At 38.5% G+C, this 18518-nt stretch overlaps 1 protein-coding gene across 1 annotated transcript; it reads right to left on the bottom strand.

The window, feature by feature from the left end:
* Nucleotides 1-11322, bottom strand: HELLS (helicase, lymphoid specific). The gene is made up of 22 exons (XM_053450280.1): nucleotides 11195-11322; nucleotides 8169-8290; nucleotides 7828-7950; nucleotides 7678-7731; nucleotides 7479-7521; nucleotides 7307-7368; nucleotides 7107-7148; nucleotides 6736-6960; nucleotides 5016-5198; nucleotides 4587-4730; nucleotides 4201-4397; nucleotides 3914-4010; nucleotides 3534-3695; nucleotides 3161-3309; nucleotides 2933-3071; nucleotides 2306-2389; nucleotides 2004-2123; nucleotides 1805-1921; nucleotides 1393-1552; nucleotides 982-1078; nucleotides 666-742; nucleotides 1-362 (listed from the first exon to the last, which is right to left on the bottom strand). The coding sequence occupies exons 1-22, from the start codon at nucleotides 11229-11231 to the stop codon at nucleotides 280-282; spliced, it is 2517 nt and encodes an 838-aa protein (XP_053306255.1). The 5' UTR covers nucleotides 11232-11322; the 3' UTR covers nucleotides 1-279.
* Nucleotides 11323-18518: the final 7196 nt, after the last annotated feature.

An 18518-nucleotide genomic window follows, 5' to 3' on the forward strand; every position in this document is an offset into this window, starting at 1 on the left:
TTTGAATATGCAATTAACTTTTATTTAAACAATTTTCAATATAGCTATTATTAAAAACTTACAAAACATACAAAAATGTCAGACTTCCACAGGAAGAGTTTTTTCTTGACAGTAGACTTGCATTCAAGTAACAAAAGTGCAGCAAAATAAAAGCATGAGAATATCTCAAGCTACCATCTAGTACTCCAAAACATTTTGAAAATAAAGCTACTTGTTTTAACAGAACGGCATTTCCAAAGCCAAAGTGTGGAGGGGAGGAGAATGCTTCTTCCATAGCGGTTATTCTTTGTCTTCTGTATCATCAACAACTTGAAAGACTCCATGTTTTGCTTTTTCAGTCTTTATATTGCTTTCCATTTGTGCTGTAAGGAAAAGATTTAAAGAACGTTTGGGTTTATTCCAATTCATTCTTGAACCTACGAGAACATTTTTTTTGTGTGTGGGCATGAACAGCTGTTATATAATGGGCAGAACCCATGGATGGAACTTAAATGCATGGTATAAGTGCACGCGCAGTGCTATGAAAACTTAACTATAGAGCTTGTAGAAATTCAAGAGCCTGACTCGTAATCTCCTAAATCTATTTTAATATAGTATTACTGTATACAAGCCCCCATACCTTCCAGCAAAACACACTCTTATGATAGAGAATTTGCTCAACTCACCAATGAGGTCACTCCTGTCTAGTAGCAGCTCAAGGTCTTTGTCACTTATCACTTTTCCAGTTGACCCTTTCACTTCCCTAAGAATTCAGAAGAGCATATATTTAAACTGGATACTTTATGAATTTTATAATTACCATATAAAAAATGTAGTTCTAGTTTAAGAAAATGTATTAAAGCCACGAAACAGCATTTGAGGGTCTGCATGTTAATTTGCAGATATTAGTAAGGAGGACAATGAAAGTAGGGAAGACAAGCCTGTAGCTTTGTGACTACTATGGTGAAGACTAAACAAAAGACAAAACATGGTCTCGGCTACCTTTCATAATCACGAGACTGCAGTAACTCCAACAGTTCTTTGGGATCCAGGCAGCTCTTTGACTGGTTAATTCCTGTTTGACCACCTTTGAATTTGTCTATTAGGAAAGGGGGGAAATTACATTAAAAGTTTGGTACTATCATTTATGGTAACCGCTAGAGTATTGTTAGTACTATGATTTGTACTGAATGTCATTCATGTTGCCTGCAAAAGAGTGCCAGGCATTCAGACAGTACAAGCAAAAGACAGCAAGTAGCGTGCCATTTTCATAATTCTGAATAAAACCATATAAAATGAGTAACAGAATTAAAGAAAGATGTCACAGCGACGCTCTCACGCTGTGGAAAACCCTCGCTTTAAACTGCCTAGAGCATTGTACATATAAACCGCACAAGACAAACAAGCGCTTACTCTTATGAATCACTAGTTTCTCAAGTTTCCGTTTAGCCGCAGCTCTCTCGACTATTTTTTGGTCGATAGTATTGGCTGTTACAAGGCGATACACCACAACTGGCTTTGTTTGCCCGATTCGGTGACATCTGTCTTGGGCCTGCAGATCAGCTTGAGGATTCTGCCAAGAGAAAGAAAAAATAAACTTAGCTCACTACAAGTGTTTACAGGAGGAGTAGAGTGATATGGTTTTTATGCAGCCATTTGCAGAGCTTCCAACCTTACGGAGGTTTTATACACGAGAGAAAAGTAAATACCACTGTTGCACATATAATTGAGGAGTTCCAAATAGCTCACCCCTTGCAGGTTTTAATTCTTAACCATCCCACAATGAATTCACATATTTATATATCATACACGCACTACGGCTTACCCAGTCACTGTCATAAATGATAACAGTATCAGCTGCCGTCAAATTAATTCCTAGTCCTCCAGCTCGTGTGCTGACTAAAAAGATGAAGACATCTGGATCAGTGTTAAAATTCCTCATCTGAAAGGACAAGAGGCGGAAAAATCATAATGCAGTTCTTTTCTGAAGGAAAACAATCTTAAAACAGGTCATCAAGTCTTACGTTCTCCTCTCTTTCAGCATACGCCATTGATCCATCTAGTCGGCAGAAGCGGAACTTTTTGTAATAGCAATAATCCATTAATATATCCAACATCATGGTCATTTGTGAAAATATTAAGACCTACAAAGGGAAAAAAAGTACATTTACTTCACAAGGTAGGAAAAATTGTCACGATGGGGGTACAGAAGGAGAGAAAAAATAGATCTGAGGATAGTTAGGAGTTAAAGTAATGTGTTAAATGAGGGATAACAACAGTGTTTCAAAGGGGCAAAAACTGTTATGATGCTTGCGTGTAGAAATACCTTGTGCCCTCTTTTTTTCATCTCCGGTAACAAACGATCCAAGAGAAGAAATTTTCCAGAACTGTTCACCAACTCTTGATCTACCTAAATATTCCAAAAAAGTGGATTGAAGTCTTCACACTGCCCGAAGCATAGCTATTCACTATTCATGATAATGTGCATGAGATTTAAAAAAAAAATCAATCATTCTAAAACTGCAGTATCACCCCCCCCCCATTTGTAGGTAAATGCAGAACAGGCTATTTCAAGCATGGTTTTGGTAGTTTAGTTCTAGTGACCTTGTGAACCAAACAAGCAATGCGGCTGAATCCTCAAGGTTATATTTAGAGATGGTCATAGTATGCCAACAATTTACTTGACGCTTATTACAATAAAAAAAAAAATGGGATATGAAAGACAGACAGACTAAGACAAACCAATCATTTCGATACAGCTACACCTACAACTATATCCATCCCAAAACAAATACATTCGTTTCTGGATCAGCACATTCCACACTGTGTGGAGTTAAAGGAAAAAGCATGTACTGGGGACTATATAATAGCACACACGTAAGAAGAAAGTAACTTAGAGCAGCACAACAATTTTAATACGATTCCCCAAGATAAAGCTTGTTAGAGTGTTTACCTTAAACTCCTGGGTAACGGGATCCAGAGGGTACTCTATCAAATATGGATGATTACAGCATTTTCTCAATAGCATCATAACATTTCTCATTTTCAGGTTTACTTCTGCATCTGCTGGCAGGGCGACTTCAACTTGCGGCCTGAAATAATGTTTTAGAGGAATGTATCATACGTATGTATACTACACATACACACAGCGGTCTATAGGCAAGGACTTGCAACACGTTACCTTTCTTCAACTTCTTGCTTAAGGAGTTTATTGATCAGTTTCTCAAGATCGTTAGGAGTGTCCTTGTCTAGTTCGTTATAATTAACCACTTTGCGACTTCGCCTCTTAGCTCTTCCAACAGCAGGTGACTGTATAACTTCCCCAGTTGACTAAAATATAATGAAAGGAGATTTTTGACATGCATAAAGCCGAAACCTTTAAATGCTACGGCGTATTTTACAGTTCAATACTATGGCAGTTTTCAATGATGTGTATCACAAAAAAAGAAAAAAAACTAATAGTAAGCAGTAAATTGCCACGGGACTGATGAGAAACACATGCAAATACAGGCTTAGATCAATAAATTAGCATAGATAAAGTGGCCGCATTATACCTTGCTCTGGCCAAGCATTTTTTCGATTGTCCGGTTAACAATGGCCGTATAGAAGGTTTCTTGTTTCTGTGTCAGAGGAGCATATACTACAACTTCACGCTTTGGAGGAACCTCCAGTGTAACATCAGACTTTAATCTTCTCAGTAGGAAAGGCGTCAAAATCTAAACACACAACCAATTAATGCAATGAGGATAAATTAAGGCGCCGAAGGTATTTAAAAAAAAAAAAAAAATCCTAGTAAAGTATTTGATATGTCCCAAGGCTACCAGATATGAATGCATTTCTAAAGCAGTTAACCCAACATTTGTAAACAAGATACAAAACCCAATAAACTAAAAACGCAGTGATCCCAACAACATTGATGTGGTTTTGTCTGTACCTGGTGCAGCATATGCAGAATATTCTGCTCTCGTTCCTTGGCTACAATATCTTCAGCATTTTGAGATATACCAGCTATATCAAACCATGTTTCAAAGCTACCGATAAAAAGAGGGGAAAAAAAAAAATCACATATACACACACATACATATACATATAATTTTAAAAAACACGTGGGTCTAGATTATGAAGTGATTGACTATAGCATGATACTCAAAGTTTCACCTCTGGAAGCTGACCCAAAATCTAACTGAATTTGCAGTAGTCTAATTGAATAAATCAACATACCTCCTAAGATCATCAAATACATCCGGCAGTAGAAAATTAAGAAGGGACCACAACTCAGCTAAGTTATTTTGGAGAGGTGTCCCCGTCAAAAGGAGTTTGTTGTCAGAGTGGAGCTGCTTTAGTTCCCGGATAAGGCGGCAGTTCATATTTTTAATCCTATGTCCCTCATCCAAAATCATGTACTTCCAAGATATGTGCTAACAGAGGAAAAATAAACAGTACACAATACATTAAGTTAAACAACCTATCCCAGTCTCCTTAGATGCGCCAGACATGAACGCGCTTGTATGTATGTATGTATGTATGTATGTATGTATGTATGTCATTCCTTTCTTACATGCTGCAGACTATGCGGATGCCTCATGTTCTCAGGTACACTAACCAACCTGTAAAGCGGGACGATCTCTCATGGCAATTTCAAAAGACGATATCACTACTGGGAAAATCTGCAAAGAGCCATCCCGCTTTTGGATTTTTCGAGCCAGCTTGCGACGTTCTTGAGGGTTTCCATGGTAGAGAAGAACAGGAATCTTTTTTGGGAAAACAGGAGGAATTAATTTATACAGCACTTCTTCCAATACATACATTTAAAGGATATGACAAAACTAAAACTGACAGCCTGATACATTACAATCTGAGGGATATGGTTTTTCTTGGTTGCTTCAGCTACATTTTTTTAAAAATTGAATTAAATGGTATAAACGCGAGATTGAAGCTACAGTTGTCTTTTGGACAGGTATTCTCTGGAGTAATTGGCTACTCGCATGCAAAAAAAAGGATTTAATCAATCGGCAGCAGAAAAACCAAATACAAACCTCAGGTGAAAACCTTTTGAATTCAGACATCCAATTGGGAAGAGTAGACAGTGGCCCACAGACAAAAAATGGTCCTGGAACCCCTCTCTCAACCATCATGGATATGGTTGCAATACATTGTACAGTCTTGCCTAAACCCATCTCATCAGCCAAGATGCCATTGATCCCGTTCTCCCAGAGCATCTGGAAGTTGAAAAATATTAGCAGTTATAACTAAAGCAAGTTCACAGCTGCAGTAACACAAATCCAAAGCAAAATCCGTTAGATGCGTTACACATGGTCATATGCTCCTATTCCATAGTGTGTAAAGCTGCAGCCCTGCTGAGCCCCAGTTACATCTTTAAATTATGTAGTTAACGATTGTAACTTGTGGAAAAGAGGTGTGTTCCAGGCATTATTTTATTTGTATACCATTAAGGAGCGAGTTTTACCCCTGACTATAAGCGAGTGATTTTTCTTGTGCTGTATAATACACACACTATTATTTTCTTGCGTGTGAAAAGAATCTTACGTTACATGAGATGCTGAAGTGTAGGATTTTAATTTATATATGTTAAAGGTTGTATTTCAGTTTTAAAGGCTAGTTTAAATTAAAATGAAGTAGGGCTGCAACAACTAATCGATAATGAAAATCGTTGCTAACGTATTTCATTATGGACTAGCTGAATCGATTTTATCGAATACACAAGGAGGGTTTTTTCCCCAGAGCAAATGCTCTGAAAGATACCCTACGTTTTATAATCCGACCTCAAATAGAGGTCAGATCATAACACTAAGATCCAGATGCCCCGCAACGCTGCAGGAGACCCGGATCCTCCTCTCTGGGGTGTCTGTGAGATGCACGCCAAAATCCTCTGCTACGGTCCTATTGGACGGCACTGTGGCATATAGGGCATATCTGGGAAGGGCAGAGTGGCATATCAGGGGTATAAGGCATATCTGGGAGGCAGTGTGGCAAACCTGGGCTCAGATGTGCATAACTGCAGGTTAGGTTGGGAAATAAAAACAAGAAATGCATTTTTCCCAAAGTTGTTTTATTCTGCCTTTTATTTAAAATAACTGGATGTTAAAAAACAAATGAAAAATTCACTTTTTTTTTTATCTGATTAATCTAAAAAATAATCAGCCAACTAATAGATTATGAAGAATCGTTAAATGCAGCCTTAAAACGAAGTGTTCAATTACTTTGTCCTCGATTGGTTGCCTGGTTATTTGATTTGATCCGCTTAAACAAGTAGTGATTTTGTAATTGTCAACGCAGTTTGTGGGATACAAAGTAACATATGCTAAACATGTACACAAGATTGAGCAGCAAGCAGAGATTCCCTGACTGCGTGCCATGAATCTGACCACTTTTTTTTTTGCACACACAAGTCCAGGAACCATCCAGGCCTCTGAAATCAGCCCCTTATCTTATGGCCTTATCGTAAACAGAGACTTTGAATAATGAAGTCTTTGAGGAATGTATTCATTTGAACAGCCGTAAATAGCTCAGTGTGGTGGTTGTAGGGAATGTCACCCTATCGGCACAAGACTACCTCCAAGACTGAAAACAGTGTAGCACTGATTGTTCCAATAAGTGGCTCTATGTGTATAAAACGATTATATTGCGCGCAAAGAAGATTTTTCCATAGGACTTTACGTTTTGAAACTCATGTCAACAAAAAGCACATTCTATATTGTAGCAGTTTATAACACATTCTATCAAATTGGAACATACCCTGAGCCACTCCATGCCTTCCACCTGGTACCATCGCATTACACCACCTGTAAAGTACTTGGGCTGCTGGTAAGGAATAGGCTTCCCATCTACCTTCCTCGTTGGGTGAAGCATGTGCTTGGCATTATGTCTCACCGTTTGGGATAACCTGTCTTTTATAACACTATTAGAATCTCCATTTTTCTCAATTTCTTCTGTAGTGAGTTTACAAGAAGAGGTTTCAACCTGAATGGCAGGGAAAATATTGTATTAAAAAGGTTGGACGGCAAGCGGCTAAACTATTAGTTATACTTACGGTGGTCTTAACGATAAGTTTCTAGGTTTCATGTGCCCGTTCAGATAGATATAAATAGCCATGTTCTGCTTCATACCTGCTTCTCCAGTTTGCTCTTTTTTGATACAGATAAAATTTCCTAACAAGAGATTTCAGAAGCAAAAAGGTTTATATCTGCTACAGAGTAGCTAATTTAACATATACAAGAGACAAGACAAAAAAAAGCGTTTAGTATCTGTACCAAAAAAAAAAAAAAAAAAAAAAAGAAAACTCCCCACAAAACCAAGACAAACTTACCTCTTTAGACATCACGTCTGAAATACTGTAGTTTTCATCTCTTTGTCTTTTCTTTTTAGGTCCTTGAAAGGAAGTAAATTGGACTTTATAACTGTATTCGATGAGAGGCCATTTATAATCTTGTTATAATATTTATTGTTAACTATATGTCTATAAGCAGATACAAACTCACCTGGTTGATCTACATTTGCTGCCGTATCATTTTGTTTCTGTGGCTTGAGAGTGGGAAAAAAGTAGGATTGTGAGGTGCATTTTCTATGCAGATACATAATTACTATGACTCAACCTTAAAGGTGGCGCACGCACACACACACACCTTGTTCAATGTTTAAATTGAAGCCTTTTTAAGAACGTTAACTAAAATGTCTTACCTTGGCCAAATCCATCTGTTTCTTTTTTTCAAGTTTTTCTTTCCTCTTCATCTCCTAATTGGGGGAGGGAAGCAAATGGAGGGATTAGGTGTGATGTCGACTTATATGTATTCTCCTAAGGGCAGTTCAATTTGAAAAACCATGAATTACCTCGAGCTGCTGCTGCTCCATTTTAGTCAACAGGAACTTGGAATAAATGTTGCTTTTTTCAAGCAAGTGCTGAAGTCTCCTATATCGCAACTCGTTGGAATCCCTTTCCCAAGACATGCGCGCCTAGAAGAATTTCCAGATCAGTTAGTGTCAATACGGGAGAGCAATAATTATTTTCTCAAATACACAGTCTATTGTACTTAAGAGTGTAATAAGAGGCATTTAACAGGGTCTCATGTTTAAGTGTAATAAGATGGTAGGGATTCTGATGTAAGATTAGTTCATAGCCAAGAAATAATATTTAAGACGACAAGATCCTCCATCTCAGTTAAAAAACACACCTTTTCCATCATCTTCCTCTCCTCTTCCTCAGCTGCCTTTTCCAGTTTTTCTTCTTCTTTTATCATGGAAGGGGTTATTATAGTTTCATCAAAAGGCGCTTCCATCTCTGATGCAGGTGACCCTACAAGTAGATGCATATAATAAATACGTTACTTGAACTATGGTTAGGGGCGCATCAAAAGACAAAAACTTTATTCAGTATATTAAAGACAAATGACCATCTACCAACCATACAAACTGGGGCGCTCTCTCCATTTGGCATCAATAGCGGCTGTGCATATAAGTTGCCTTTTTGTCTCACTACCTCTTATTTGCAGTCATTGTTCGTACTTATTTTCCTTCCTTAATTATACAGCTTCTCCCTCTCCTCATAACATAACCACTGCAGTCCACAGCTTATATCTTCACTAATCACACCACCTCACACGAAATTATCTTCCTTCACAAAACCTTCCATAATAATTAAAACAATGCCAAAGGCCACAACTTCTCAAATCTTATCACGCTCTCGTGTATGATGACCTACAGCACATTTCAGACAATCAGGAAGAGGGCATTTAAATATCATTTAAATATCTGTTCCAACTGCACATTTCAGCCAACAGCACCAAATCCCTCTCTTGTACTCTTCAGTTCACTCCAGCAGTTATTCTCCACGAGCCACGCAATAAAACATTTCTGATGGCTCTTTCACACCAGGATTTCACCTATGTACGTTATCTGTAATTTTCTACCTCATTCTGTCAGACCACTTAAAAAAAATCAAATAAAAAAAAAGCAACAAAATATCACAAATGAAACTAAAAAGCCCGTGTTCTCCAGTTTGTTTTAATCAAGAAATAAACCAAAACAAATACATCAGAGTTGGTTTATGTAAATACGAATAAAATTTCATCAAAATGTAGTGTGATTTTGCTTGTATTTAACAAAATAATAACTTGGGTTTCTTCTTGCCTACGTGAAGACTAACTCAGTGGATCAGATCTTCTATTACCCGCTTCTGTAAAATATATACCCTAAGGCAGCACAACCCAGCAGTACTATTATACAGAACAATAAACCATCTCCAGCAATTACTTTATTGCTCAACCCTTAAGACACTCCTCACAATCTTGGATCTCCTTTATACAGGACTGCAAAAGGGGAGGAAATCACTCACATCTGTCTTATTTAACATAAGAACATAATAAGATCTGTAATGAAATTGTCATAGCCCCTGTTGCCAGCCCTACTGCACTATTTGTAAAGCCCCACGTGCTCCTGCTAGCATTGTTTACATGCAATAATTAGCAGGGCCGGACAGGGGACAGCTAAGTGGTCCTGACACTGAAAGGCCATCAGCCGCCTAATGATGCATATGCAGCTGCCAACTGGCCAGATCGCCAGTCTGGGACTGGTCATTATCCAATGGTTTATTTAATGCAGAATCTAAGGGCCAACACTCTTTGCTAAGCTACTTGGCACTGATGAACACCTTCTCTCCAAAACTCTCACAACTCATAGTACGTTTGACAGTTTTTTGCCTGCCTCGCTTCCTAGCTCGCTGATCACACCTTCAGGATCTTTTTACAGTAACTACTCATCTAAGCTTTGCATGCCAGTTCACCCCAATCCAAGGCTCAGAGTCCCTACTTTTCTCAAGGTTACACTGCCTCCTTTGGAAAAGTTAATTTTATCGTTTCGATTACAGTACTACCTGTAGATCTGGCATCCAAACTTCCTTCCCTTCACTAGTCTTTCCATCTCCTTCCATCTTCACGCATTTCACAATTGCATTATCTGCATGTTTCCGACAACTAAGTGTCTTATTTACAGTCCATCAGCATTAACAGCGGCGCTATCACCAAACATCGCTGCCTCACTGACTTGGTGTCACCGCTGCCTCATACATCACTCACATTCTGTAACAAAAAAACGCCACCCACACCTTATAAACACTGCCCCTTCCGAGACAAGATGCAACTCTTCTTATGGCAACCCAGTCTTAGCTGGTCCTCCTCATATCATCCCCCAGCATTATAATCCATAATGAATGCTGCAGCAGTCCCTTCCAAACACCGACACCTGCCAGACCCTTCTGCTCATCTGTCGATTTTCTGTCCTCTGCTCCGATTTCTCTCTCATGCGCACACACAAGGCTGCCCCTCTCCTTTAAAAGGCACCATCCCGACTCATCAGACTCTCCTCTTATCTGCAGTCACCCAAGAACCACTTCAGGAAACGAATCCATTGACATTTTAACTCCTCTCTACCCAGCTACCCCTACCTTACCTTTTCTAGCCTCATATGCCCAATAACATTATTTTATCAATGTTGACACATACACTTGTATGACCGGTCCACCTTAAACATTTTCACTTCGATCTGTTATACACCCCTTTCCTTGTAGATCGTAAACTCCTTTAAACAGTGCCTCCCACACTTTTTGCGTTTGTAAATACACATTCTTATGCAGCTTGTTACATGTCATGATTACTCCTGCCACAGGGCAAAGCGAGTCTGCTGCAGAACTTGAGATCCAAAGCAATTGGATGATTCTTCTGGCTGGACCATTCCATCAGTTCCAGGGCTGCTAACTTTTTACTTGACACCATCGGCCAACAGCAGCCAGGTGGAGTCTGCGCAGAAACCGCGTATTACGATTACCGGTACATTTCATTCATATTTTTCCCAGTTTACAGAAAAGTTCAGCAATTCAGGTCGGACCCCGAACCAATAAAATGCTTCCGTCGACACTAGATGCGAATGGAAGCAACGTGTAACGCTATCTCTGATTTGCTGCATGTGTCCTGACACGTTCTGCACATTACAATACCATGTCTTTAAGTTTATTCAAACTATTACAACACGTCAGCTTGTAACGTTACCCGCTACACCTGAGCTTATCACCCTGTCTGTAGGGCAACTCTGCTTAAGCTCGAATACAAAAGTAACAAGTTGCGGGGGCATGAGGAAACCAGAATTACCCTTACATTCCCCCTTCCCCGTAACCTGAGGCGTATAAAAGCGCTTGGGCGATGCTCACCGCTGTCGGTGTCGAGCTTTTCCATGATTCTTTCCATTGGAAGTTACTGCAGCAGCTAAACCTCTGTGCGCTGAAACCACAGCTGCACCGCTGTCTACACAGGACTCGTTTCGCGCCAACAAGGCTCAGGAACTAGTGATGTCCGGATCATGAACGAATCGTTCATTTGATCCGGTTCTTTTAAGTGATCCGGATGAGTCGGTTCACTAGACTGAACGATTCGTTTGTAGCGGTTCAGTCTGTGAATCATCATGCAGCTGTAACCTGATCCTAGAGCTGTGAGTCATCTGCAGAGCACTCTGGGGTCAGGTTACAGCTCATTAATTCACACAGGAACGATGACTCATAGAGTCAGAGAGTCGTTCAAAGAGTCGAATGATCCGAAGAGTCGAATGAACCGAAGAGTCGAATGAACCGAAGAGTCGAATGAACCGAAGAGTCGAATGATTCGAATCTTACAGGGATCCGGATCTTACAAGGATCCGAATCTTACAGAGATTCGAATCATTCAGAGAATATTACTGATACCATACTTTTATAAATAAATACATAAATAATGTTCACACTGCCCCCAGGATTTAGATTCCCCTGAGTTTGCCCCCCTTTACCTATAACTGCACCTACAGTTAACTTTATTAAATTAATTAAATTAACCCTCAGTCATCAGCATAAAATTAACCCTTATACCCCATCAACCATAACTGCCCCTGAAATTAACCGTAAAGATCCCATTAACCATAACGGCCCCTGAAATTAACCCTAAAGACCCCATTAACCATAACGGCCCCTGAAATTAACCCTAAATACTCCATTAACCATAACTGCCCCTAAATTAATTGCATGTACTCCAGATAAATTACCTAATAAATTGGTATGGTTGATGGCGTCTTTAGTGTTAATTTGGGGGCAGTTATGCTTAATGGGGTGTTTAAGGATAATTTAGGGGCAGTTATGCTTAATGGGGTCTTTAGTGTTAATTTAGGGGCAGTTATGCTTAATGAGGTGTTTAGGGTTAATTTGGGGGCAGTTATGCTTAAAGGGGTGTTTAGGGTTAATTTGGGGGCAGTTATGCTTAATGGGGTCTTTAGTGTTAATTTGGGGGCAGTTATGCTTAATGGGGTCTTTAGTGTTAATTTGGGGGCAGTTATGCTTAATGGGGTGTTTAGGGTTAATTTGGGGGCAGTTATGCTTAATGGGGTGTTTAGGGTTAATTTGGGGGCAGTTATGCTTAATGGGGTGTTTAGGGTTAATTTGGGGACAGTTATGCTTAATGGGGTGTTAAGGGTTAATTTTAGGGGCAGTCATGGTTGATGGTGTGTTAAGGGTTAATTTTAGGGCAGTCATGGTTGGTGGGGTGTTTAGGGTTAATTTAATGGTGAGGGTTAATTTAATTAATTTAATAAAGTTAGCTTAAGGTGCAGTTGCAGGTAAAGGGGAATGTAAATCCTGGGGGCAGTGATTATTAATGTATTATTTATAACAGTATGGTGACATTCTCTGAATGATTAGAATGCCAATGAAGGCAGAGAGTCGTTCAAAGATCCGGATCTTACAATGATCCGGATCTTACAATGATCCGGATCTTACAATGATCCGGATCTTACAATGATCCGGATCTTACAGTGATCCGGATCACTGTAAGATTCGGATCCCTGTAAGATCCGAATCTTTGAACGACTCTCTGCCTTCATTGACATCACTGGAGGCAGGGGGGAGGATTCATAATGAAAGGGGCGGGGCCAATCGTTAGTGTGCCTGCACGGAGTTACTGGAAAACAGTAACTCCGTGCAGACACACTGAGTGATCCGAAGATCCGGATCATGAATCGGATCATTTCAGTGAACGAATCGAAATGATCCGATTCACTTTAATGATCCGAACTTCCCATCACTATCAGGAACTTGCTGTTCTATCAAGTCACCGCTGCGAGCCACACCCACTTCTTTGTCGCGCTTTTTGAAGTTTTACAAGCGTGTGGCAGCGCGAAGCAACGCGAGATTGCGGGTGAGAGCACGTGACGCTACAAACGGCGCGAGTTTTTTTTTTCTCCCTCTCGTTACAATGAAGGCTTTCGTTAAGTCCGGTGATTGGTCGTATAGATGTGCCAGCCGTATTTTGACGTATTAGCGAGTGTGTCCTTTCAATGCAAAACGATATATATATGCGGGAGCTGTCCCCACAAAACTAGCTGACAGCTCTTCGGTTACGTTAAGGTAAATTCGGAGTAGGTCTGGGTATTGACAGGCACACCAGTGCATTATACTGTAGAAAATAGTACTTTATAAAACAAGGACGCCTGAAAAATGTTTGTTGTATTCAGAAATTTACACAAAAAGTATGTAACCTAAAAGTATAAAAACGAAATGTGAAACTGTGAATTTTTCAAGCATTCTGTTTCTAGGGGGGGTTAATAAAAGATGGATTAAATATATGGTGTGGTGATCCCTGGAACCTGCAACCTGTTGGAAAATGAATAGTTAATATGGTGTCCAAACAAGCATTCACAGGGACACAACTTCTTATTGTTGACACATGATCACCATGTCAACCATGTATTACTGCCATTTCCATGCCAGTGTCAATGACTTCATCAGCCGGTGCAATGGAAGTCATGGACTGACGAACTGCGTCCCAGCGAACGTATTGAGCACTTTTATCACAAATTGTCTTATTTATTTTGTGTTTATTATTTTTTTAAAAAATTAATTACTTGAAGTATTAATAAATTGTTTAAAAACTTTTCAATTAATATGAGCATCTTGAGTGATTATTCTCAGAAAGGGTCTAGGACACCACCTTAAGAGTGTCCATATGTGTCTTTTATGAGCCTAAATGTTTAATTTGGCTCTGAATACGGTGAGCAGACTGTGTATAGTTTTTAACATTTTCATTTTATACAGTGATGTTTTTTTGCACTGTGATGTCTCTCTTTGCCTTTTATATTTCATACGATATTTGCATTTGAGAGACATCGATTGAAAACCGCTGACCGACCTATGCACCTATGCAGGTTACTTTATAATCTATATATTTAATATTTTATTAGCGCTTGGTTAGAGAAATACTCTTTTTTACTGTTTTGTATTTATCTAGATGACTATTGTTATCCACCAAACCCATAATACACCATTTGGGATCAATAGTCAAAATTGTATCAATACATGACCCTATAGTTTTCAAAACCTTAAACCAAAATACAGATATTCAGGAACATTTGTTCTAGAATCCAGCCAAATTGATACCTCTTCTGGAGTTTCAAAAAAGAAAGTGGTGCTGGCATCAATTATCTTGAATCTGGTTGGATATAACATTGAATATTTATAACTCATAGATCTCAGTCTCCTCTTAACCTCTATAAAACATCTTTTTTTCTGTGTCAATATGAAAAATCTGGAAAAATTGAGAAGCTAAAATGTTCATGTGTCTGCTTCTCCCTGTTTCTTGCAATACTCATTTTTTTCATTTTTGACTCTGAAATTTGATATTTTCACAATAATCACTCTAGGCCTTGTTCCTGGAGGGAGGTAGCTGAAACCTGATGTGCACGCGCAACAAATAAAGATTATTTTAGGCCAGTCTCTCAACATATTCCTCTACCTTATTACCTTCAGATCTTTCTGGTATACCAATTATACAAACAAGACTTTTCAACATTCCGTGGAGAGTGTTTTTAGGGCTGCAGCTGTAAACTCGTTCAAAGGAAAGGAAAGTATTCTTTTTGTTTTCTCACATTTATTGGGTTTCATCCTTTCACCTGGTATACCAATTAGCCTAATATTATTTCTCCTTTGTCTATTTTCCATATCAGCCAGAATATCAGTGAAGATCTTTTAACTTATTTTGGCACAAGGGTAAATCATGTTTCAATGTCTTGGAACGGGTTTCAAGATCAACTAAATTACGTTCCATTCCCAGGACCCTGTTTGTCAACCCCTCCAATTTTTCGTGAATTAAATTTATATCTGTTTTAACTTTGTCAATTTTGTTACTCACTGTAACTCGACATGTAGAAATAGCCAACATAATATCTCTAAAAGAAAGTTCTTGCGATTATTCACCTAGAGAGACCTCATTTATATTCACAGAGTCTTTTGAATAATCCAGATTTGTATCTACATCAGTATCTGTAGCTTCTAATTCCCCCTCTGAGATCTCTGGTGGTTGAGTATCTTTATATAACTCCTTAAATTCCAATTTTCTCTGTCTTGTCTTACCCCCAATCGCCGGTCTATTCTTTGGTGCCATTTTCTTGACTTACTCCTCTCTCTCTCTCTTTCCCTCTCCACCCCTCAAAAAACGGCACTTAATTATATAAAAAACAAGTTTTTTTTTCAAAAAAAGAAAGCTGACCACCAAATTAACTGGTAGTGTTGGCTTCAGAGGTGGAGCTCCAGGGAACGACGCGTGCGTCCTACGTCACGCACATCCTAGCAACTCATACCCAGTACTACTCTAGCACCGGTTGTTTCCCCTGATCGCAGTCCTGAATTTAATTATAGGAGAGAAGAGGGTATTGTTTGGAGAACAGGGGTAATTATACAACTGAACCGTGACGTATCCTGTCTCAATTCTTTTCGCAAGAGGGCGCCAAAGTCAAACTTAGTTGACTAAATCTCATATATAAAGTGGTCTTTTATTTTTCAACATGATTTTACAAAATACTTATTTTAGTTTAATATATAGAAATCTAGAAACATAAAGTGAATACCAATATTAAATAGTATTTTCCTTAAAACAAAAAAGGTAGAGGCCAAAATATGAATAAAAAAGGAAACATACACAGACAAAACTGATGCAATGCCTGACTGCCCATGAGATGGCTCTGCCACACAATGTGAAGTCACACCTAAAAAAAACCCCTTAACTTATATGAAATTTTAGCAATCATCGCTAGGCAGAGTACAAAATCTTAAAACGTTAGAAAACTTGAAAACCGCATATGTGTTCATGCAACATGCTTAGTAAAAAACTAATATAAAGTCACGTCCATAAATATTTGGAAAGAGACAAACTGTGACCGTATGTTACCTCAATGGACTTGAAATAACGTAATCCAAGATTCCATGAAGTGCCCGACTCCTCATGACTTTAAAAGGGTGTAGGAAGCGATGCACACTTCCAAAATGTGGCCTTTTAGTCCCCAACAAACCCTTTTTTCTCGATTTTTCACCATATTTTAGTCTTTTTTTTTAATATAGGAAATTAGATGATATGATTAAAATGGTATCAAAAGAAAGCTCTTCTTGTCCTGAAACCCCCCATTTTTATGACTTCTGTGGGTCCAGTAAGAGAGAAGAAAATTACAGCTAAACACGAGCAACACAGAAAACAGCCACTGTCATAAAGGGCACAAAAATTAAAAACAGCCATTGTTACTAAAGGGTTAAAGTGCAGACTTTTGGCTTTAATTCAAGATATTAATATATTATGATCTGTTAATAATTACAGTAATTTTCATACATAGTCCTCCCATTTTCCGGGGGTCAAACATAATTGGGCAGACTAACATAATCATAAACACAATGATCATTTTTAATACTGTTGAAAATCATTTGCAGTGACTGAAGTGTGGAACCCATTGACATAACCAAATTCTGGGTTTTCTTCCTAGTTAACCTACCTTTTTACCTTTTTACCTGAGATACGACAAGATTCTGAGAAGAAAAAAACACCTCCACCTTTAGTTTTTTTCTACCCTACCTTAGGTAGATTTCAACAAGGATTGCTCTATCCCTAGATGTGCCGGGGGTAACCTGTATTAAATACCAAATCTCCAACCAAAAGGGATTTTTTTAGGGATAATAAAATATACGTTTAATTTATAATTGCTATTAAAATGATCTCTAGAAAAACCACCAGCTCCCCTATTGGCTAGAGTCAGTAAACACCAGAGACCCACAAAGGAAGCAGCAACAGTCAAAGAACACCAACTCCCCCCTATCCACTAGAGGGATAGAGGAGGAGACCCACAACGGTATCGTAGGGAAAAACGACAACGGTCAAGATTGAAACAATTAGTACACTGTTATTGCAGAGGCTCAGTAATCAAGCTCTGTAATCAAGCTCTGTAGATGTAATAATACATTGACATATACATTGTCATTGACATATACATATACCATGATGCTAACTCGTCCCTGTGCCGAACATCAACCATGCTATGAAGGCAAAAGGAAGTCAGCAACCATAATAGTATAGAGTAGCACTATGTTCGAATATAATAAGTACTTGTCTAATAATCATCAACCCAGTGTGATCAACTTCAGATGAAATCACAATAAGAAGAGGTAGAAATTGAGTACTGATTCTTCTTCTTTTTCATTCTTATTATTGTTTCCTCTTTTTTCTTCATCCTCCTTCATTCTTCTTCCTTTTTGTGTAGGCCAGGGGTAGTATGGATTAATTCTTTTTTTCAAATATATATGTATGGCAAGTATGGCAAGAGTAATTATATCTCTGTTTAATCTGTTTCTCACTCTAAACAATGAAATAGGATTTCAAAATTAAATAATAAAAACAGGGGGGGGGAAATTGCCCAAACCCCTCCCACGAGAAATATAACTGTGTTGTCTGAAAAATAAATGTTAAAAATCACAACCCATTTAGTCCCCTAGGACGTACCGGTACTTCCTTAAAACCTGTGCCAAGAAGTCCATTAGGCAGTATGTGCTGACTTTGATGCAGGAGCAATGTGTTTGGGCGTTACCTTTTAGGAGGTGTCAGTGCTGACACCCACCAGATTTTTTTTTAAAATCAGTACCCCCAAACTCTTGAGCCAATAGTGTTAAAAATATATGTGATATAGGGTATATATGTATAGCATGGATGTGGCCATCTCGAAAATAACAAAAATATGTATGTGGGATGTGACTGTAATCAGGAGATGTTGCTGAACATATATTGGGTCATTGTTTAGCTGTGGCACCTACAATATAGAAGACGTTTTATGCTAAATTGCAGAAAATTCAATTTTGTTTCTATTTTTTTTTCTATTTTACTATATTATTATCTATTATTACTAATAATTATGTTTATGTATCTCTATGATTTTTTTAAAGAAGGCCCTACTTCTACTGAACAAAATTATGCATAATTTGTGCGGGTTCTTCATATATGGAAAAGGGATATCATGGTTTAACAGACATATGCTAAAAATGACAAAAAAAATCTGGTCCTTGGGTTCTGAAAACCCCTGTGCCTGAAGGGGTTAAGAAACAATATATGATTTTGTGGGTACACTAACCATGACAATGGAAACTGTGGATAGACAAATGGCTAAAAAAGGACCTGTCATTAGGATGTGAAATACTCTTTGTTATGACG

The sequence above is a fragment of the Spea bombifrons genome, chromosome 11 (genome assembly GCF_027358695.1).
Source record: "Spea bombifrons isolate aSpeBom1 chromosome 11, aSpeBom1.2.pri, whole genome shotgun sequence".
In the NCBI taxonomy this organism is placed as follows: Eukaryota; Metazoa; Chordata; class Amphibia; order Anura; family Pelobatidae; genus Spea; species Spea bombifrons.

Coding starts and splice junctions, on each gene's coding strand:
- HELLS (XM_053450280.1), bottom strand. CDS start 11,231: ATGGAAAGAATCATGGAAAAGCTCGACACCGACAGCG. Junction 4,398..4,586: donor GAGATCGTCCCGCTTTACAG/GTTGGTTAGTGT, acceptor TTCCTCTGTTAG/CACATATCTTGGAAGTACAT. Junction 363..665: donor AGACAGGAGTGACCTCATTG/GTGAGTTGAGCA, acceptor TTTTCCTTACAG/CACAAATGGAAAGCAATATA.